Source organism: Pipistrellus hanaki, assembly GCF_964339955.1.
Source record: "Pipistrellus hanaki genome assembly, chromosome: 18".
In the NCBI taxonomy this organism is placed as follows: domain Eukaryota; kingdom Metazoa; phylum Chordata; class Mammalia; order Chiroptera; family Vespertilionidae; genus Pipistrellus; species Pipistrellus hanaki.
In genome coordinates, this window is record NC_140520.1 from 22,561,558 (window position 1) to 22,584,285 (window position 22,728).

Below are 22,728 nucleotides of genomic sequence, written 5' to 3' on the forward strand. Positions count from 1 at the left end.
TTTCATGTAGTTTTCTCATTTTGTTTTGATTTATTATTTGTTGTTTACAGTGTTATCTCCAATAACAACAATGGAATTTCCTTTCCTACTAATCTGGCCTGTTTCCATTTTTTGCCTGTTTATTTGAGTTTCCTTTTTGGACTGAAATCTCCGCATGACTCTGCTTTGTTTATTTCCTTGCATGTATGTGTCAGCATCATTTATTAGTATGTCCACTCAGAACAGCTTTGTTCATTAATTATAAAGGTCTTGTTTCCTGGTTCCTAGTGGGAGTGTCTGAAGGGCTCCAGCTTGTTCAGTAACTGTAAGCCATTTGGGTTAGCAGCTTCCTCATCACTGCTTTCTGCAGGCGGACGGCTTGCTCCCCGTGGCTTATATGGATGAAAAGGGAAGCAGCAAAGTAGGTCCACAGCTAAAGGTCCTTTCTCAAATCCTCCGACTTACCCTGCCCACTTATCAGTGTTGATTTCCATTTGCTTTTATTTAGGCAGTTGGGTATGTGAGGACCTGCTTTTTGCAGACATGCTTCATTCCTTGAGGACGTGTCCGTGAAACCTAGTCTGTTGTTAACTAATGAGCAACTGCAGCTCGCAGTGCTAGCTGCTCAGGAGTGTACGATGAATGTTAGACTTGGCCCTTTCTTATGAAGGGCTTCCAGCCAATGACAAAGTTAAAGAGGTAACTTGACTTATCCATCTGTTACCTGAATATATTAGATCTGGATTCTCATGATTGACTGAATTAACCAATTCATCCAACATTTGTTTAGTACTCATCCTATTATATGACACCAAGATGCTTAAAAGGCCAGAAGGTAGAAATAGAATTGAAAGCAAATATAATAAATGTAATGAAGTCTTGTAGGTAACATGATGGAAATCTGTCCAGAGTATACACAGAGATTAACAAAGGAGAGTCTTCATTCTCTTGGGGGTGGGTGGAGAGGAAGCGTCACCAACAGAGACAAAAGGTACTGGATATATTTGAGGTCCATAAGTACTTTCAAGTGGCTGAACCAGAGTGGCTGAGAAGGCAGGAGGGCGTGGTGGGAGAAGGCAGGTGGAGGAAGGCAGACACAAAGGGCTTTGGATGGCACAGTAAGGTGTGTGGATTTCATTCTCTGGGAAAAGTTTCAGGTAGGTGGAACATCATCACTAGATTTTTCTTTTCAGAAAAGTTACCCTGAGAAGGGCAGGTTCAGGGGGACTTGAATGGAGGGCAGAAGATTCCTTTAGACAGAACGGTGCTGAGCAGGCATGATGTGATTCTGAATAGCCAATGGGAGAGAGAAAGATATCAAGGAGTAGACTTTATAGAATAGCTATCAATTTTAAAATACTCTTTTTATAGTAACTGCTAATGAAACTGGAGCTCAAGAAAGTAACACAGCCAACAAACATAGAAGAGAACCTTCCTCTGTGCTTCCATTTTCCGTTAGGAAATGTGGTTATTGTCACACTATCCTGTACACTCTATACGGTGATTACTTGTATACAACCCTCTCTGCCCCTCGACACTAAGCTTCTTAAGGTTAAGATTCAAACTACCGAATTATTTGCATATGTCTAGCCTGGAGCCTCGTATAAACAAGTGTGCAATCGTTTGATACCACAGCCAGCTTCTTGCACACGCACTGCATGGCATGCAGTATGGGAGCATCACTAGGGCTCATCTTACAGCCCCCCATTTCCATCTCTCCTCTGGAGGGGCCAGGGCCAAGGGACAAGCTGAGGATGCTTTTTACTTGGCTTTAACGTTTACTAGTATATCACTTTAATCATTGCAAGATGCGTATCTCCCTCCAGAAGCCTGTGTTAAAATACCAAGCACAAATATTTAAAATATAAAAAGTGGCCTTAAAAGTTGATGCTTTTGTGATAGTGTCATCAGCGGTCTCATTGTTCACAAATCAAGCATGATAATTTGCTTCTCTATCTCTTTTTACGTTACTTAATGTTTTAACCTCTATCACACTTTGTTCTTCCACACAGGTCCGTAATGCCTCCCGCCTGGCTCTTTCAAGATGGAGGGGAAGCCTGTGGGAGAGCCTACTCAAGTGGTGTCTAAATTCAAACTTCCCACCAAGGCAGAAGGCGCAGGGCACTGGCTGGAGGAAGATCATGCTCGAATATGGGAGGTTTTAAAGTCAGAGGAGGTAAGACAGCCCTCAATAACACAGGTGGTGCAATGATGGATGTTCTTCCCCTTGAGACCACAATTCTGAGTGTAGCCAGCACCACAGGCCAGCTTGGGAAATTATTATGTGAGGCCACAGGCACTTGGTGACTGGAGAATGGTGAGTCAGGGTTATGTCCCTGGGACATTAATGCCTTCATAGGGACTCAGCCAACAGAGATAGAACTTAGGCTTAAAATGTATACATGCACATTCTTCTTGTGCAATCCTACCAAATCTAATTGGGAAATAAAATCATGGGGAGAAAGTTGATAATGAAGGATCAGTCATAACAAGCAGAAGTATATAAATTTGTTGTTTGACAGCTACGCAATCAGGGCTCTTTGGTTGCAAGCAACAGACATGAACTCTGACTAATTTACAAGAGAAGGGAAATCATTGGAGGATGGTGGGAGGCTCACAGAATTGATGAGTTGTTTGGAAAAGTAGACTTAGAAATAGGTCTCAGGAACCAAGTCAGTAGGAACTGCTCAGGGCACTGCTCCTGGTATAAATTCCAAAGGGCTTCCCATCCTCTCCTCATTCTCACATTTCTCTGCTCAAGATACAAAGCCATGGGGGAGAGAGGCTTACTGCCAAGCTTAGTCACATGTTTTTCTCTTCTGTAAAGAGAGAAGGATGCTGCCATGAGAAATCATTATACCAAGTCCTCACAGTACTTGTATTTAGAGTTCAAATCTCACTTTTTTTTTTTTTTACTTAACATGTTTCTAAGGTTTTAAGATTCAGCGACATTAATATGTACTAGAGGCCTGGTGCATGGATCATGCACTGGTGGGATCTCTTGACCTGGCCTGCAGGGATCAGTGGACCCTTGTGTTGCCACAGCCTGGCCTTATCTGCCAGGTCCTCGGGCTCCAGCCCGCTGTCCACATTGTCAGTCCCGCACAGCATGAAGTGGTGTGTGAAGCGGCAGACAGCCAGGGAGGAGCCCGAGCCTGGGCTGGGTGCTGTGCCACTCCCGCTCATCCTGGCCCGCTGTGCCTACCACCTGCCCCTAAGGCGGCACGTAGGGGGAGCTGCAGTTGTACTTGACAGTCGTCAGCCTGGCATCTAGCAACTGAGTGGCATATATATATATATATATATATATATATATATATATATATATATTAGTAATTTATTAATTCTCACTGTTGAGAAATATACCATTATGTGGCAATACCATGATTTATTTATTCATTGTTATGTTGATGGACACGTCAATTATTTTCAGTTTTTTGGTCATTATAAAGAATACCACTATGAACATATTTATACATGTCTTGTGCCCCAGTGTAAGAGTGTTCCATGTGTTAGAATTTTTCTAGTTTAATATTTATTAGATAATTTTTGAGTTGAGTATGTACAAGTTCTATTTTATAAGTTATTGCCATATTGTTTTCCAAAGTGGTACCAATTTACACTCCTACTAACAGTGCACAAAGTTTTCCCTATTCCACATCCTTGTCAACTTTTGAAATTGTCAGATTTTTTAACTTTTCTAATCTAGTTGTTATAAAATAGAATCTAATTTTTTTGCTCATTTATTTTTGTCATTTCATTTTCATCTCAGATCATTTTTCTTTTTCCTGTAGAATTTACTTTTCTAAGGTTCTAACTATAGCAGAAGTCGTTGTTTGTTTGTTTGAAAATGACATTATTTCAAGTAACCTCTTACAATAATAGTATACATATATATAGAATTCTAGATCACTTCCCTTCAGTACATTGAAAATATTACATTTTTCTCTACCTTCCACTGTTTCTGTGGTAAATTAGCTGAAGTCTAATTTTATTTAATTGGATATAATGCCACTTATCTCTATTTATATCTCCACATTTTTGCTGTTTTGCACTTTTATTCTGTGTTTAGGTGTGAATTTTCTTTTATTTAACCTCTTGAAATTCATGAAGCCTTCCAAATATATTGGTTGGCATTTTTCATAAGTTTGGAAACATCTCTGTAATCTTCAAATAATTACTTTTGCTTTATTTGTCTTCTGTAATTCCAACAATATTTATGTTAGCCTTTCTCACATTTTGATCATATTCCTTAAATTCTCTTTCAAAATTATTATCTTTATTTCCTATCTGTGTTGCATTTTGATGAAATTTAGATGCATCTTCCAATTCACTATTATCTCATCAGTTATATCTAATATGCCCTTTAACTCAACCAATGAGACTTAAATCTCAATTGTATTTTTTACTTCTAGAAGTTCTGTTTTCTTTCAAAATTTTCTAGTACTTTTTTTCTCCTGCTTTCTATTCATATTTTTAATTTTTAAGCCTGTCAAGAACTGCAAAGGGTCTGAGATTTTATGTTAGTTGCAAGTTAGCTTGCCACAGTTGGGTATATGCCGAAAGAAGACATGAGACTCTTGAATCAGAGACAAAAAAAAACAACAACTTTATTATCACTGAAGAAGCAGTAGCCAGAGTATCAACAGGTTTGTTTTGTGATCCCTATAATCTAATTCCTATAGGAGTGACACAGAGAGCTACCTGCACATGGGAGGGTCACAGATCTTGGGGAACTTGCCAGTTTATAGTAGACAGTAAACAAGGCTATACTTTCTCCTAGTGAGAGACATTATCTTATCCTTTAAACCTTAAAGTTTAAGGTTACCTGTTGCAAACACAGGCCTGAAAAATGGTCTCGGTAAAGATCAGCCAGGCCTTGATTTTTTTTGGTACACAGAGCAAGACATGCAAGAACAAGAGAGACATATGGAGGAGTATTTCTCTACAATATTAGATACAATGGTTTTCTGATTTGGGTTGGAAATTATAATAGCTATGAGTCTTATTCTACTATATGTTCTTTGTATTGGCTCTTGCACATAGTGTTTTATTTCTTTGTGTGTTTTATGATTTTTGACTGTGGGTTCACCTTTCTTGGCATGAAGGGAGTTTTCTCCAGAGAGAACTTGCAATTACTTCTGGGAGCATTACCAGCTGGAATTCACTTTAAAGTACATTCTTAGCTTGTGGTTTTTCAGACCACTCACTGTGAATATAGGCTGGAAACCTATGGATGGGTATGCTTGTCATAATTAATTCTAAGGGGAAATGACTCTCCCCTCCCTTCCCTGTTGCTATTCAGTACCACATTTCAAGATAAGCTACTTTCCTTCTTCCAAGTTTGCCTTAATGTCGAGGGAATAACATTTTGGGGTTCCAGGTTTATGCAGTGGGTATTCCTTATAGATTCTCTCTATTGAGTCAATCCTGGACTTTGTCTATTGTTCCCTGCGTCATTTAAAGTAATAAAACCTATATTAGTTAGAGTAGCACTAATGTTGGAACAAACACAAAAAAGTATGTGCTTAACACAATAAATGTTTATTTCTCAATCACATAGTAGTCTAATTTAGATGAGAGTGCAGCTTTTTTCCATATAGTCATTCAGGAACTCAGACTACTGAGCAACCCAATCAGGACCATATCCATTAGTTTTAATTGTACTTCACTTATGAACCCTAAAGCTCTGACATACTTCTGGACACAAGTTGAAATAAATACATGATAATTGATTGATGAATCATTTTCATAGTAATTATGTAATCCCATAATCATAATTTTATGGTAATATGTGGTTTCTCTAAATTATAACACCAACCAAATTATTGCCATCTCTGGGTACAAAGGTGATTCATTTGGTCCACCCGTGGATAGCACTAAGTGGTGATGATTATTGCTGACTGAATTTGCATTGAGTCATCCACAGTGTGCTGGACTTATCTGTGTCCAGTGTTTTCCATTTGTGAGAAGGTTGCCAAGATAAGCAATGCTCTCCATGGCTGTGAAACAGAGATGTTCTCTGTGTAAAATGAAACTATGAATGCCTGTATGGAGACTGGACACATGACCTCTTCCTCTCTATCCAGCTCAGGAATGGGGCCTCACATTGTAACATCCCATTTTTGGGAGGAGGAAATAGTAATGTGCTCATCATGCATGCTTTGGAGATTAAATCATATTCATCTGAGGCACAGGAAGAGAGCGAATTAAAAAACACACACTGGATGACAGTTGGGACAAGCAGTGGGAGTGTATTGTATTAATCTTTGAAGAGTCAGCTCTTTGCTGAACTTCAAGGCTGTGGTTTGGTGACACTGGGGTTCTTCTTTGTGATTCTGAATGAATTTCTTTTTCTCTCTGCCACACATAACATGAGGCAAAGGGATGGAAATGTCCTGCTGAGGAAGTTATTAATATAGAAGAAACACTTTGAAGTATTTTTACTGAGTGAGGACAGTAGACATATCATCAGCAATGAGAAATGGAACACTGAGACTGAATAATATCCAGTCGGGTCTGTAAGGGAGGAAAAATATCATTTACTGAGCACGTACTCTGTGAAGAATTGTACTTGGCACTTTCATATTCATCAATATACTTAGTTGTCACAGCCATAGGTACATTTTTCATAAAGATTTTGATGATTATAGGTTAAGACCCATGCTCAAAGATACATAGCTAGTAAGTAGCAGAGTAGGATTCAAATTCAAGTTTTTCTGTCTTCATTTTATACTCTTTTCTCCTGATTAAGCTGTCTACCAAAATTGTATACATCAATCTGACTCCATATTTGGCTTTCCCACCGAGACTTCAGCTCATCCTGTAAGGGCAGCATCCTCAGCTCATTAAATGGTATCAACCTCGCTTTCACAGAACTTGGCTCTGGAATGTCTGGTGAGAACAAACACTGAACCAATGTGCCCACTGAATCATACTTTTCTTCCATTTCTCAAAGTGTGACTGGGCCTCCCTTCCCAATTCTCCCATATAGCATCCTAGTATCTCATGGAGTCTTCACCTTGTCCTGAACGCCATTCTATTTAAAGGGAGTCTAAAACTCTGCTAGGCTCTTTGCATAAGTGAACTCAGTTTCATGTGCCCCAAGCTATTGATTGGGGTTCAGTTGTGAACAGTCTGATTGCTTGAAACTGGGAAATTTTCACTCATCCTCTGAACTTCTATTGCTTCCCTGGCATTAAAGGTTTCCAGAATCACATCAGAGTATTCCCATGTCCTTGAGACACTGCTCACTGAACAGTCTGCTGTCACCTTGGGATGCCCACCCCTGTTACTGGAAAGTCTCAAGTCTCTCTAGCTCCAGTTTACCCACTTTGTATCTTCTACTTTTTTTCATTGACTCTTGGTGCCAGAGGTGCAGGTTGCCCAGTGTAAGACCATTGAGCTATGGCATGACATTTTCACTACATTTCATAGTCCAAACCTAAGGGGAATACTCCAGCTATCAAACCTTTCATTATAGTTGCATTTTAGTGTTGGTGTTAGAGGCGCTCAAGAATGTCTTTAAGGAAGATCAGGGTTGGTGACCCTCCAGTGTAGTTCCATAACACCTCTGCTTACCTGGCTCATAAGACTTATTATAGGAACGGTACTTGTATGAGCAATAGATGTAGACTTTTATTATTGAGTCAGATGGGTAGAGTATTAGCCTACCAATTATATAGTAGTTGATGTTGACCACTGCTATCTGAATTCAAGATTTTCTCCACATTCTAGAAGGCCCCTTACTCACAAATCTTTTCTCTGTTTTTTTTGTTTTTGTTTTTAATATATTTTTATTGATTTTAGGGAGGTAGGGAGAGGGAGGGAGGGAGGGGGGGAGAGAGAGAGAGAGAGAGAGAGAGAGAGAGAGAGAGAGAGAGAGAGAGAGAGAAGAATTATCTTGGCTGTTGATTCAGGTGGCTCAGATGACCATTTGAATAAGACAGGACTGATACATAAAGAACTTTCTCCTATCAAAAATCATAGACTTTGCAAACAATATAGCTGTTCGGTTTGAGTTCTAGAACAAACCCTGCCTTTACTTTGCATTTTGGTACAGAGAGTAAAGGAAACTCCAGGCAAATTTAGAAAAAGGAAGGAAGGAAGCAAGCAAGCAAGAAAGGAAGGAAGGAAGAACAAAAACAGATTAGTTTTATGGAGATTGCATTCACAGGGTTTCAGGTCTCCAAGGAAGACTTTGCAAAGCAGTTCTTTCAGCCCAGTGTTTTCCAAAATGTGTTCACCACAAAGAGAGTTCACTCAGGCTCTCTCTCTCTCTCTCTCTCTCTCTCTCTCTCTCTCTCTCTCTCTCTTTCTCTCTCTCTCTCTCTATATATCTATCTATCTATCTATCTATCTATCTATATATCTATATCTATATATCTATATATATGTTTGCAAAGTCTATGATTTTTGATAGGAGAAAGTTCTTTATGTATCAGCCTTATTTCAGAGAGGATGGGATGGGATGGGAGGGGGGAGAGAGATAGAAACATCAATGATGAGAGAGAATCATTGATCAACTACCTCTTGCATGCCCCCTACTGAGGATCAAGCCTGCAACCCAGGCATGTGCCCTTGACCAGAATCGAACCTGGGACCCTTCGGCCAATGTTTTATCCACTAAACCAAACCAGCTAGGGCTCAGGTTCTATCTTTATTCTCTTGAAAACTCCATCATGTCAGGGCAAGGTTGAGGAGTCAGAATTCATGGCGGGAGAGAGAAGAGCTTACAAATGGATCATTCCCAGGAAAGGAAATGGAAGGGAAGCGTCTTCTGTCCTTTGGACTTAACTCTCCTTTGAGGACAAATACAAGGACGGGATGACATTAGTTAATTTGTTCCTTGGATTCCAAATGTATAGGGTATTGGGAGAGGTTGCACTTCCTCTCATGGCAGAGGGCCCTCCTTTCACTATAAACTCTTTCACCATGACTCCGCTTCTGAAAAATTCACCTGCTTTACTTGATGAGTGACCCTGGTCTGTGAATCTCAGGAAATTTTATAGATAAAGAAAATTTTAGAAAGTTAGAGGTTTTGGTATGTCATTGTTAGGAAGTGATTAGCATTCTTTAAAAAAAATTGCATTTGATAACAGTAGCCCCAAGTGCTTTTGTTTTTCTCTCTGTTTAGAATGACCTTCCTTCCCCTTTTCCTAGCAAACTCCCAGTCATCCTTCAGACTCTGGGAATTTCCCCTGATCTCCGTAAACAATTTGTGCCCCTGTCATTTTTCTTTCTTTCTTTTTTGTTAATCTCCACTGAGGATATTTTTCCATTGATTTTTAGAGAAAGTGGGAGGGGGAGAGACACACAGAGAAACATCGATGTGAGAGAGACATAGCAATTGGTTGCCTCCCACACAGGCTCCGATCAGGGCTGGGGATCAAGCCTGCAACCAAGGTATGTGCCCTTGACTGGAATTGAACCTGGGACTCTTCAGTCGGTGGGACGATGCTCTAACTACTGAGCCAAACCAGCTAAGGCTGTCCTTTTTTTCTGAACTTGGGTTTTCTTTATGTATATTTATCACGTTATTTGGCAGTCACTTATTTTATATATATTTTTTCCAGTATACTGTGAGCTTCTGCATAAGGAACTTTGTCTGTCTTATTCAAAGTTACATCACTCCAAAGTTACATAATTACATTGTTGAGCTGTTTATTGAATGAATGAACAAAGGAATGGGCAGATAAGGAACATCGCTCATATTGGTGCTTATCTTGAGAAGAACACTTAAGTAACAGAATTTCTGGGATCAGTGGTGTTTTCTCTGATGTAATAAAAAGGCATATGTTTTATTCTGTAAATTGTACATGCCAATAGTAGGAACCATTACAATTTTACTGGATTTCTGAGACATCAACAACATATGTGTACAGTAAAAATACAGTGACAATAAAAGCAAATAGCCTGATGAAAAGAGTCCTCAGTAAACAATAACCCATCCATCCACTCATGTTTACCCTCAGGGTCAAACTAACTTAGGTTTGCCTCAGAACACTCTTTTTAAGTAGGATGGATGCAATGCCAGGACAAATGTAAATTGTTTCCACAATAAAAATGTTGATCAAGGAAGAGAAAAATAGCAGAGACTTGAAACATTGTGATGGAAGAATCATGCTATGTCTAGGTGGGAGGAGAAGTTATTTGTAAGGAAAATTGAGGGTGGTAGATCGGGGAAAGCAAGATCAAGCCAAGATTTCAAATGGATGTTTAGAAGTATTATCCTTTACTAAGAGAAGCCCAAACTGCTGACAGTACTGTCACAAACAGAGTGAGTGATTCCCAAACATTCAAGACTTACCGAGAGAAATGTAGCAAGGCCCTCCATACAACGTACACATACAAGGACACACCATCTCTTTCGGACAGGGACCAAGGTGTCATCCATCTTCTGAAGGGAGGCCAGGACCACGAGGAAGAGGTGCAGAGGCTGACCTGCGCCAGACCCGCTCTGAAGAGCCACACAGGTGCCAACCAGGGAGCCCATTAGATTTTAAATTGAGAGCCAAGAAGATACATTATTCATTCTTAGGTTTCTTTTTTTTTTTTTTAATTGTGAAAACAAAAATATAGGGCCCTGTAGAAATCATAAATGACAGCCAGTTTTTAAGTATGACTCTTAAGTATCTAGTCAACTTGTAAAATCTTCTCCCACCACAGTCACAAGCTTCTAGTTGTGGTAGGACCAGGAGAAACTTCAGGGGCCATCTGGCATGAGTGTAGCTTGTTGTTTGTCATCCTTGAACAGAGATAGTGTGTGTGTGATGGGTCTATTCGGCCTATTGATGCTATTTTCTCATTGCCTGGTTGGTTGCATGTTTCTTTTGCAGTGGAGAATGTGCATTATATAACAACTTTAGTTCTTATTCTGCATCTAAATTAATAAGAATGCTTGTAAATAAATGCAGGGCCCTGGTTACCTTATTTTTCTGTACATTCATGAGATAGCACATGGCTCATAGTAGGCACTTAGGTACATTTTTAAAATGAATGAAGGAGTTCTATCCAGTTTTGCTCAGTGGATAGAGTGTAGGCCTGCAGACTGAAGGGTCCCAGGTTCCTTTCCAGTCAAGGTACCTTTCTTGGTTGCAAACTCCCAGCCCTGGTCGGGGCATGGGGGAGGCAACCAACTGATGTGTCTCTCACATCGGTGTTTCTCTCTTTCTCCTGTCCACACTCTCTCTAAAAATCAATGGAAAAAATACCCTCAGTTGAGGATTAAAAAATAATAATAAAATAAAATGAATGGAGGAATTACATATATGGTTCAAAAAGTGCAAGTTCCAGATACGTGTAGAATTTGAGGATCTAGATAATAAAGGGGAAAGCCCTACGGGTTTTTTTTGGATTTAAGTAGGATTTTATTTATGCATATTAGTGACATTTACCAGATGTATTTTTATCTTGGGTGGTAGTTAATCTTCTAAATCTCAGTTTCTTCATCTATAAGATGTGGATAATAATATTCTTTGGAAGGCAATATGCAATGTATATGAACCCTTTCGGACAATGATTGGCACATAGCAAGTGCTCATTAATGTTGTTTCCATTTTTCTCTCTCTAGGTAACTCAGGATTGATCACAAAACCATTTGAGTTTGGCCCTTTGAAAATAGTCTTAAATAAACTGAAAGTAATATGCACAATGTACAGCTGTTAACATTTAGTCATTCCAGAATGGTAGTAACGTGAACATGATTATATATTTCTGTGTTTCTCTGTACTTTTACAATTTTATAATTAAACATGTCAAGACAAAAGGGCTACCAAAGTGACAGATATCATTAAATAAAGAAAGCATCTCAAATACATTAATGCCTACTTTAGTAAATGTAAAATAGTGAATTGGGGCATTTATCCAGTAAGTATTTGTTGAATAACTGCTGTGAATAGGGTTGATATAACCCCTGACTCATGGTTCAGTGGGAAATATAGATTCTTTTAAAAAAGGCATCATACATGTGATCAAGGCAATTAAAAGGAAATACAGGTTATAAGGGAGCATGTAGGAGGCACATTTTAACTGAATCTGGGAGGTGTTAGGAAAAGCTAAGAGTAATTAATGAATTGCAGGAGTAAGTGACGATGAGGGTGGGGAAGGAAGTCCTTTGCACATGCAGAGGGAAAGGCATGTATGTGTAGAGGTGTAGAGGCTAGAGGAAATGGGGAATGAAGTTCAATATGGATGGAAGACAGGGTTCCAAGTAGAAGGTATAGGGGGAGATAGGCTTGAAAGGATGGTGGGGGTCAGATCAGGAAGGGCCGTGTAAGCCTTTACCTCCTGGTAAATAGTTTATCCACCAAACTCCTGTTGGTGGGGGCTCCATTTTTGTAGTAATATTGTTGCTGCTCAGGAACTCAGTGCTTGAAGTTTGACAGAATAAAGTGTTCTGGGAGCCTTGAAGTCATGTTGCTGCTGTTTTTAGTGGACAGAAACGTACTCTTAACTCCTTCAAGTGCATAAAGTGAATATAGAAGTTCTGTCTCCTGTACACTTTCAACCTAAGACCTTTCACAGATGGGTGGAAGCTGTCTCCCCTTTCTGCCTGCCCTCAATAGGAGACTGTTAGCAGTGGCTTGTTTAATGTCCTCCTGGACTTACAGAGGAGCAGACTTGAAGACAGCCTTTTGGAACCTAGCTTGTCAGTAGATGAGCTTTGTAATACAAGGTTAGCTTCACCATATTTTTCTTAGACTGCTGATGTCCTCTTATATCAGATGGATCATGTTTGTGTCCCTGGTTTTGAGATTGCCAGAGTCTTTGAAACTGGTAAATAATTCTACAATCTGGGTGACGTTTATTTCAACAAAACCAACAGCATTTGTCCCATACAGCTAGGACAAATGCAGTTTGGTTTGGAGATTCTGGAACGTAGTTCCACGGGGCAGAGATGAAGATTAATTACATCCTAATGACAGTCATTCACATTACCAGGTCGTGTTCAACCATACGACCATTACACATTGTTTCATAATGGAAAATAAATGGGCCAGACCGTTCAGTATACACAAACTATCTGGTAACTTTGCCAGTGACCCCTTAGGGAGGGAGATGATAGGAAAACTCACAATCCAAGATTCTGATTTGCCCCAAATTGCAGGATAACATCATTTGACTCGAACTCCCAACAGCTGCTTCATGCACTTTTATTTATTTATTTTTTTAACAATTGTATAAGATTGTCAAAGACTAAGCTTTGCAAACTCAAGTTATATGATGAGGTTCCTGGCTTCACTCTTTTAATTTGGGAGTATACTTTGTATTGTCACTTGAATCCTTCTTGATGGCAGTCTTCCCATCCTTCACTCCCTGCCTTGCCCTGCCCTGCCTCTTCCTCGCATTAATATTGAGAAATTTAACATTAAATTTGGAAGTGGGATGTTTAACTGAACAGATCATTTTACAGTTTGTTGTACATATCCAAGAAAATCTCTAAGCTACAACTCTGGGTAGCAGTTTTCTTTTCTCCAGTTGTATTTTTTTCTCTTATTTAATGTGATCAGTAGTTCAAAGCAGGGTCTATTTACTCTTGGCTCAGTTTCCTTCCCACTGCTTATGACTTTTAGATGTATATGTGGAATCTTGTTTTCAGAGGAAGATCTAAGGAGACCCTGTTATAAGTATGGGTTAACCACCACAAGCACAGCTGGTGCAAATCAGCATGATGCAGCAAGAGCTCAGGGTTATTGGCAGAGGCTGTGTTTAGAATTATACAGAAGAAGTAAAGAAAAGGGGCTCTGTACTATAAGGTAGAGAAGAAGGGAAAAGCTAGGCAAGGAGAAAGGGGGATATAAAAAATAAACAGAAAAGGCATTAAAGGAGCAGGATTTTCTTTCTTTCTCGTGACTTCATAACCTTGTAGAAAGGGGGTGGGAATATATTAAGTAAAATGATAGTCATATATAATCCTCCATGATTTGGAGGGATTTTGGGGCCCCTTATTTTACATACTACCCCATATATGAGGCAAACAGAGGAACTGTGGGTAGCTTGATAACCCATGAAGAACTGGGAGAGGTTCTTGAAAGAAGTTGGGAAGAATAGAATACTAGGGTAGAAAGAGGGTATGGATTCCATATCCCAGGATCTCTATCCTAAGCCTGATTCAATGTGTTATCCATGGTCCAATCAACATGCCTCAGGTTTTGGATAAAGACATACATGGCTGACATATGTCTCTCTGATTAGGGTGACACACTTTCTCAGATCATTTCCAAAATAGGCTCAATATTTAGAAAATTAGTTGTATCCTCCCCTGAGGCCTGGCTTCAGTGCTCGTGGAAGGCAATGAACAGTGATAGGTGGATCAGTTCCTGAAAGAGAAGGTCCTGTGTCAGCCCCCGGCAGAGTTGTACACCTGAGACTATTGGACTTGGGAGCCTCCGGTAGACTCAGTCTTTCAGGGGACACCTGTAGGAAGGAACCGAGGAGGCGAGGCTCTCTCCTCTCCCAGAGGACAGACTCATGCCAGTAAGGGAGCAGTGTAGCTGCCCATTTCCTGGGATCGGGGATTAAAAATGGTGATTCTTATTTGAAGTGTTGCAAGTTTTCATTATTTTGAGATTAGAGAGCTTACAGTTGCACAGGTGCTCAGATTTCAGGGTATGTAAGATGACCCCCAAGGCTAATTTTAGGTTAAGGTGAGTGTGTGTGAGACAGTCCTCAAGGTTAATTCCAGGTCTTTTAAAAAAGATATATATTTTTGTTGATTTCAGAGAGGAAGGGAGAGGGGAGAGAAAGAAACATCAGCGATGAGATAGAATCATTATTCAGCTGCCTTCTGAACGCACCACACTGGGGATCCAGCTTATAACCCAGGCATATACCCTGACTGGGAATTGAACCAGAAATTCCTGGTTTATAGGCCGTGCAGGCTGGGCAATTTTAGGTTTTTATATGTGTGTCAGATACTGATGCATGTGGTATTTCAGAGATTATGTTTGTGGATTATATTTGAAACTTCAAAAGCAAGACAATAGATTGAAGTGTCAGGAAAGACAGTTTGTAAATTTGTTTCTTTGTATTACTGATGGAAAAGCATCAGTGCTGGGTTCTGCAGAAAATAAAGGAGGTATTTTATGCATGGTGTGTGGGTGAAGAACATGTTTGGAGGGAAGAACTGTGCGGGGCAATTTAAAGAACTAACAGTTTATAAGAGAAAAACATCAGTATCTGATTAGCATGAGAAATACACAGATCAAGTCATGACTAAAATGCATTTAGTTTAGTTTTTCCATAAAATGCATAGCAATGAGCTTATAAAGGGCACAGACTTTGATAGAACTCATCTTGACTTCAGTTTCCTCCCTGGGGGAACACCTGTAAACAAGTAGGACATTCTTTATGTACTAAATGAAATAATTTTCTTTGAAGACTTTTATTTTATTGAAAAAATGGATTCAGAGTTAGTGTGATGGTCTTCTCCTTAAGAAGAAATGGCTGCCTGTGAATAAGTAGCTATTTTTGTCTGATGACCAGCCTAGCAGTTGTGCAGATTGTTGAGGTCTGCTTGATGTCATTATTCCTGATCTCTTTGGAACAAATACCAGATGATGTCATTTTAATACTTTTGATGTGCTTTGTATCATTTTTCCTGGAGTACGTTGAATTTGAACTAACACATCTATTTTACTTTGGACCAGTCCCTCTTGTCATCAAGGGCATCCATTTTTGAAACAGCTGTTTGGGTTGAGGGCTGCAGGATGTGGTCATGAAACAAATCACAGCTAATAGCCCTCAGGATAAATAAGCTCATGACCTTGGCCTCATTCGCCCTGTAGCTAGCTGAAGTAACTGCGGAGGAGGAGTGCCCACTTCCTTGAAGAAGCTCCAACGTTTAGAAACTATCCAACAAGGCTTATCATGTTCTTAACCATCCTCTTCTGCCCTCGTGAGGAATGATCAGGTGGTGAGCGAGAAGAGGGGAAAGTTCTGTGCCTGCCCTGGGGTCACCATCAGGTAGAAAACAATGTGAAAGTCATGCTTATTCTATAGGCTTTGTGTCTAGGCCTATGCCAGATGGCATTTTACCCAGATACATTTTTCTCCATATGAAACCCGTTGAGGTAGGTCTTGACCAATAGAAAGCCTCCATGTGGATCATAAACGGAAGCTGTGTGACAGGTGAGACTTGGTGGATTCTCTGCAGGCTCAGCCTTGCCTTATCTCTTCACTGGGCGGGTAAACAGTTGCCTATGCCACACCAACCTGGACCTTGAAATGGAATAATGAAACTGCAATTCAAGACTGTTTGCAAAAGCAAAAGGGTTTTTTCTTTCTTTTCTTTCCCAGGCTCAAGAACACAAAGGAGTCCTGCTGTTCGGTAGTAACCGAGTCACCAGCAGCTCTTGAAGGTCTGTTCTCAGGGGCTGGTTCATATTCCTCATTCTTCCAGGCCCATTGCTAAGCAGCTCTGTCAACATTCCCTCTGAACACCTCTAGTTTGGCCTTTCGATTGGCCAGTGTGTGAGGAAAGGATAAGAGTGAAATAAATTATTTCATTCTGACTCTCTGCATAGCTAGAAAAACATTTTGGTCCCTAACATTCTCCCACAAGGTCTAGTTCCTCTTATCAAAGACCCTTTTCCAAAGTAAAATAAGTAGAAAAAAATTAAATTGGATTTAAAACCCAGAGGAGGCAAGTATTACTCTTCTTCTTTCCACTTCCCCCTCCACCCTCATGAAAAAATTTTTCAGAGGCCTGCATCTTCCCCTATGGACTGGAATACTTCCTCTTTAGCTTAGCTGCTGAGGGTATTGCTGATCTCCCTGTGAATATCTTTTCTTGTTGTCGTTGTTCTTTCTCTGACCACATACCCAATTGAGGTTGAAGATACTAATTTAGATAACCTTTAAAATGATAACAGAATATTTATTACTATTTTTAACAATGGGGAAGGCAAATAAGAAACTTAAACTGGTCCCTGAGCTTTCTCCTAAATGCCACCCTGTTAAGCTGTTTCTTCTCCCGCTTCAAGTCCTTGGCTCAAAGTCAACCACTACTAACCATTTCTCGAGTTTTTTTCATGCATATGCCTGAATGTCATTAGTGCCCATGCCCACAAATATGTGTGTATTTTAACATATAAGGAATTATACTCTACACACTGTTCTATACCCGGCCTTTCCCCCTAAATGATGTGTTTTCAAAATCTTTCCATATGGGCACACACAAATCCTTCTCATTCTTTTAACCAGTCCGTAGTAATCCATTATATGGGTGTGTCATTTTTATTTGCCTGTCCCTGCACTGATGGACATTTTGAGGTATTTTTAAAACCATGACTAATAATGCTTTGTTGGCCATTCTTTTACATATGTTTTGTTGAATGTTTCATGTATATTCATAGGATAAATTCCTAATAGTGGCATTACTTGTTCAAAGTGAATGCGTGTTTTTAATACAGTATTGATAGATATTGCCAAATTGTGCTCTAAAAAGATTATACCTATGTACACTCTCAAGATTATAAAAATCTACTTTTAGTAGAAAGAGAAATAATGGTTTCTCAGGCTTATGTAGTTGATTTCTGTTTTTATTTTTAAAGTGCTCCCCATGTTTTAGCTTCTGGACATCTGATAACACTAATGAATGATACTCGAATCATTTCCTTCCACCCCCTCTGCCCTAAAAGATCCATTCAGTTCTGAAGCTAATCAATAGACTAATTCTTGCTCCACACCTTGAAAGTTAATTTAACCCCTGCTGGGCCAGAAAAGGATGTGGGTTCTAATTGAGGACTGTCCACTGATGGCATTCTGTCCCCAGATACCTGCCACAAAGGACATGGGGTCTCCAGTTCCAGGCAAAGCACCTGGAAGGCAGGATTTGACCATTTCATTTCAACATGGACACATGGGATTTTGAAAGGTGATCACAACTCTACTGCCCCATCAAATCTGTGGGGCCGGAGAGAATCCTCTTTGAAATACAACTCTTTCATCAGGGAAGTAGAGCTCATTGCCCAGACAGGGAAGCAGGGAGGAGCTACTGACCACTTGAAAGCACTTTGAAGCATGTGTGATCATAATTAAATGCTTCTTCCTTCAGAAAACCTGATACTTTGATGTCTGTCTAGCAGAGAGAACTCCTGACCATTGGGCCTTCAGACCTCATGGCTTCGGATTTGGCACTGTATATTTCCACCCAGATGTCTAATATTGCAGGTAGAACAGACATTATTGTGGGTGGATTATAATTATTTGATTTTTGTTGGCATTGTGCCTAGCTACTGTTCAGGGATTTGGTGAGTTCCTTGTCATATATTTTTTTTTTTTTAAAAAGTATCTGGAGCTCCTAAGAGGAAAGCTGGAAAAGGGTATGCAATCTGCTTACCTTTCCCCATCACACCATGGCATAGAATTGGTCAACTAAGAAGGCAGTGGGCCCTCCATGGCTAGATGTACTGCTGGGAATAAGAAGCTGTGTATTACACAGGATGCAAGAATGAACTTTGCCCCCCTTAATCAAAAACAGAAACACCCACTTGCCAGTCTGGTTTTCCCACCTGTGTCTTTTCAATTACTGTTGAATTTTTCAAAGATAGGCAGGGGAGGGCACTGCTGGGTTGTTCACTGGGTCCTTGAGTTTTCCCCTCTCAGGGAAGAAAGTTGCTATGCCCCCTTTGTCACACTTATGGGCCAGTAGATGCTTAAAGGAAGAAGTAGAGGGATTTCAACTAAATGGCGATTTATTCCAGTTATAGAACTTTGGGGAGTCATAGAACTTTGGGGAGTCATAGAACTTTGAGGTGGGAGATGGGGGCTTCCAGACACATTCAGAAAGGGAGGGAGGAAGGAGAGATGCAAAAAGATAACTCCAAATAGAAAGGGAAGACTAAGGAATATATACATTACCTAAGGGACTCACAGTGAATTTCCATAAGTCCATTGGGACAGGGGCCCTTATCCCCCATGTTTCAGGAATGATTTGATTAAGGATGCTAAGCAGGCACTTAAGAGTATGATCTTGTTCAGTTATGATCTTTGATGTACCATTACTCATGTTGTAAAATTGAGCCAAATCTCTCTTTCCCTCTTCCCTACCTAGTTTTCTTTGCTAAGTAATCACATATGCATTTTAGTTCCAAAATGTTGACTTATATACTTACAGAGATAAGACATTTGAAATAAAAAGGCAATAAAATCCATAATGGAAGTCCAGATAGTGAGCCATAGGACTTCAGAGGAGGGAGATGTAATTTCCAGTTAGGGTTGGGAAGAGATTTGGATTGTCATATTTTGGGGCTTGTTCTTTATTAAGAATTCCTCAGTAAGTGGGGGATGGAATGGGATAAAGCCCTTTTCAGGTGAGCGGTTGACAGGAATAAATCCAAGAGGTCTGTAGGTGTGGGGCATAACTAGCAAACAACAGTGAGATTATTTTGACTGGAGTCAAGTGTACACAGGCCTAGTGAGAAAGAACTTTCCTGGTGGGTGGGACTCTAATCTGCAGGACTTAGAATGTCAATTGTAAGAAATGGCCTGGTTCCCTGCAGAAGACAGGGCAGACTGGCTCAATCTGCCCATGGGGATGGGGCAAGAGCTGCGAGGAAACCTAGGTGGCAGACAAGGCATTAGAAGTGATATGCAGAGGTCTACAGAAACAGGGGCAGGCGGTCACCAAGTAGAATTGGTGTTGGAAGGTGGGCGACAAGTCTCAGGCTTGGAGGTGCTGGTACTGGGCAATCTAGGACAGGTGGCACTGAGAAATGTAATCAGAAATAAGGGAATAAGAAAGTCAGTCAGCACTCAGCAGGCTCCAGCCATTGAGCTCAGGTTCATGGGCAGATTTCCAAGCTCTGGAAGGAGGAAAGAAAAGAATGGAAAGCAAGAAGCAGGGCCCCCACCCCAGAGGGACTGGGCAGAGTTCCAAGCCAGGAGTCAGACCTGGAACACCGGGCCTGACTAGCAGTAGGAACAGTTGACGCTACATCCCAGAGTGCTGAGCTGAGGTCTTCTCATTCCTTCTGTGTAAGGTTATGCCTGCTTTTGGACGTTGGGACATCTCTGCAGGTGGGAGTGGAGAGAGAGGCCCAGCAGTGTGGATGGGAGGTTGCAAACACTGGAGAAAAGGCTCAGGCCAATGCTGGCTAAAGAGCTTGGGCTTTATTTGGTAGGAAAAGGCAAAAGGCAAAAAGAAAAAGAAAAAAAGGAAAAATTAAGGGAGTATCTTAATCACAGCTATATTTCAGCAAGATTAGTTCGACCCTAGTGTGTAAAATGAACTAAAGTTCATTTGTAATAAATTTCTACTCTTCCCCTTTCTGAATACTTCTCCAATGTGTTCACATTTCCCTTCCCTCCTTCCCCGCCCCTCCCCCCCGCCTCTTTCTTTCTTCCTTCCCCCCCCCCCTCTCTCTCTCTCTCTCTCTCTCTCTCTCTCTCTCTCTCTCTCTCTCGTTCATCTTCGCCTGAGAATATTTTCTCATTGCTTTTTAGAGAGAGTGGAAGGGAGGGAGAGAGAAACATCAATGCGAGAGAGACACATTGATTGGTTGCCTCCTGCATGGATTGGGTATTGAGTCTATGACTGGAAGTGTGTGCCCTTGACCAGAATAAAACCTGGGACCCTTCATTCACATGCCGACTGTCAATCCACTGAGCCAAACAGGCTAGGGCTGTTCCTCTTTCTAATAATGTGAGTTAAACTATATTATTAACATTGGTAATATTAGTTAATAAAATGTTAATTTCATCTGTTTCTTTTTAAACTAGGCAGCTAGAAAAGTTGAAATTACATAAATGGCTCAGATTACATTTCTTTGGGGGCAGTATTACTCCAAACCTTTCTCCATGTCACAGTCAGATCTCTTAAAAATGCAAGTCTTCTTGTGTAACTCTACATGAAACCTCTTTATGGTCTCTACGTGCTGGATAAAATCCAGATTCTTTAACATGGCTCCCAACCTCTTTGTAATCTGACACTTACCTCAGCTCCCCACAGCCCTTCCCACTGCACTCATCCTTCAGGCATATCAAACTATATCCCGTTCTCTCTGTGAAATCACTTGCTTTCTTTGACACCCATGCTTCTGCTCATGCCATTCCCTTTCCTGACCCTTCTTATCTGCTAACTTTGGCTTTCTATTAAAGTCTGAGCTGTAGACTTTCCTGACTCCTTGACTCTGGATTAGGTGCTTGCCCGTGATGCTAAGGGCCCTGACATGTGGCTGCTCCATTGTAATGGTCTCACATTCTTCTAAAGGTCCTATTTACTCATGTCTCTCCTCCCTGCACTGTAAGTTCTTTGACAGCTGAGGCACTGTATTGATCGCCAGCACCTAGCACAGTACCTGAAGCATAGTGGCTGCCTATGTGATTGTATGTCTGAATGAATGGAGCCGTTGTGCCAGGCAACACGAACCTGAACCAGGATAGTGGGAATGAAAAGGACAAGTCACTCAGGAAAGAGCCAGTATGGACATCATAATTCTTGAGTGCAGGCAACTGTGTGAATGCACTCCTGATTATAAATGGGTATGAAGAGCTCATATACTCATAAGGTGCTTTAAGTCCTAAATAATGTAAGCAACAGCAAAGATGCAAATAAATGTCCTATGAACAAAATAGCATGGTATTTGGAATTAAAAGATTTGGGTCCAAGACATGGCTCCTTTACATTGTCTTTGTAATCTAGAACTCTGAGTGGAGATAATAATATCTCTACTTTTGGAGTCATTGTGAAGATTAAGGGAACTAATATATGTAGAATTACTTTGTAAAGTGACAAGAAAGCATTAGTAATTAGCAACACAAAAATATGCATACCCGCACTTAGGTGATAGTCATGCTGTGGTAGCTAAATTACACTTAATTCTCACCCACCTCAAGCAGGGTCAAACCACTCTAACGCAGAGGAACTTGGCTAATCGACACTGGGTGAAGTTATGTATTTCTATCAATCTGACTCATGGAATTCCCTGGCAAGAGAGTGAGCAACAGGTACAGTGGCTTGTGTCAAGCAGGTCATTCTCTCTGGGTGGCTGCCTTCCCTCTGCCTGGTCTATGATGACCCCGCATTTGACCTCTCTGCTTGGGCTCATGCCTTTCCCTCTGCTTGGATTGCTCTTTTCTCCTACCCTGCTTCCCTGAACCCTTTCCCATTGCCTTGAAATTCGGTTCATTCTCAAGTCTCCTTCAGGTGGCTCACAGCGTTTAGTATCTTTAAAACTGCTTCCCTCCCTACTCCCCCACCCCTTGTAAAGAGACCCCCCTCTCTGGTCTTCTCTCCCATTCTCTGGTCAGGGATAGCACTAACATTGAGTATTTCCAAGGTGGGACTTGAGAGAAGGCCTCCCCTTCTTCCCCCAGACATGTCCAGACTCTTACCTGGGATGTGCTGGGAGAGCCATTTTAACACTCACAATCTGGTTTGGAATTTAGAGTCTGGCTGGTTCCATAGAAGCCCACAATAACGCCCTCCCCTCTTGCCTGCTTACTTCTTTAATTTCCTTTCTTGCCTCTCTTACTTTGGACCCAGTATGTACAGTACAGGTCAGTGCCTCACACATAGGATGTGCTCTGTTAAAGTCATTAAAATAGTCATTTATTTATCCGAGCCTTCACAGAGGATTAGTTATAGGATAATGGGATTACATAAAATAAAACAAAAGCATATTTCATGTGTCCAAGGGACGTATATCCAGTTAGTATATTATACTATTAAGACAAATTAGTATTCACAAAATGAAGATATAGAAGATATAGTGCTAACTTATTTTTTTGGGAAAAAAGGCGTAC

The 22,728-nt window shown here is 40.6% G+C and overlaps 1 protein-coding gene across 1 annotated transcript in view; it reads left to right on the top strand.

Annotated features, from left to right (window-relative positions):
• Window positions 1-22,728, top strand: part of RGL1 (ral guanine nucleotide dissociation stimulator like 1) — a 216,103-nt gene that overhangs the window by 65,113 nt on the left and 128,262 nt on the right. The window contains exon 2 of the mRNA XM_084866584.1: window positions 1,992-2,155. Within this exon, the coding sequence (XP_084722710.1) occupies window positions 2,024-2,155 (132 nt within the window). The 5' untranslated portion in view covers window positions 1,992-2,023. The remainder of the gene's footprint in view (window positions 1-1,991; window positions 2,156-22,728) is intronic.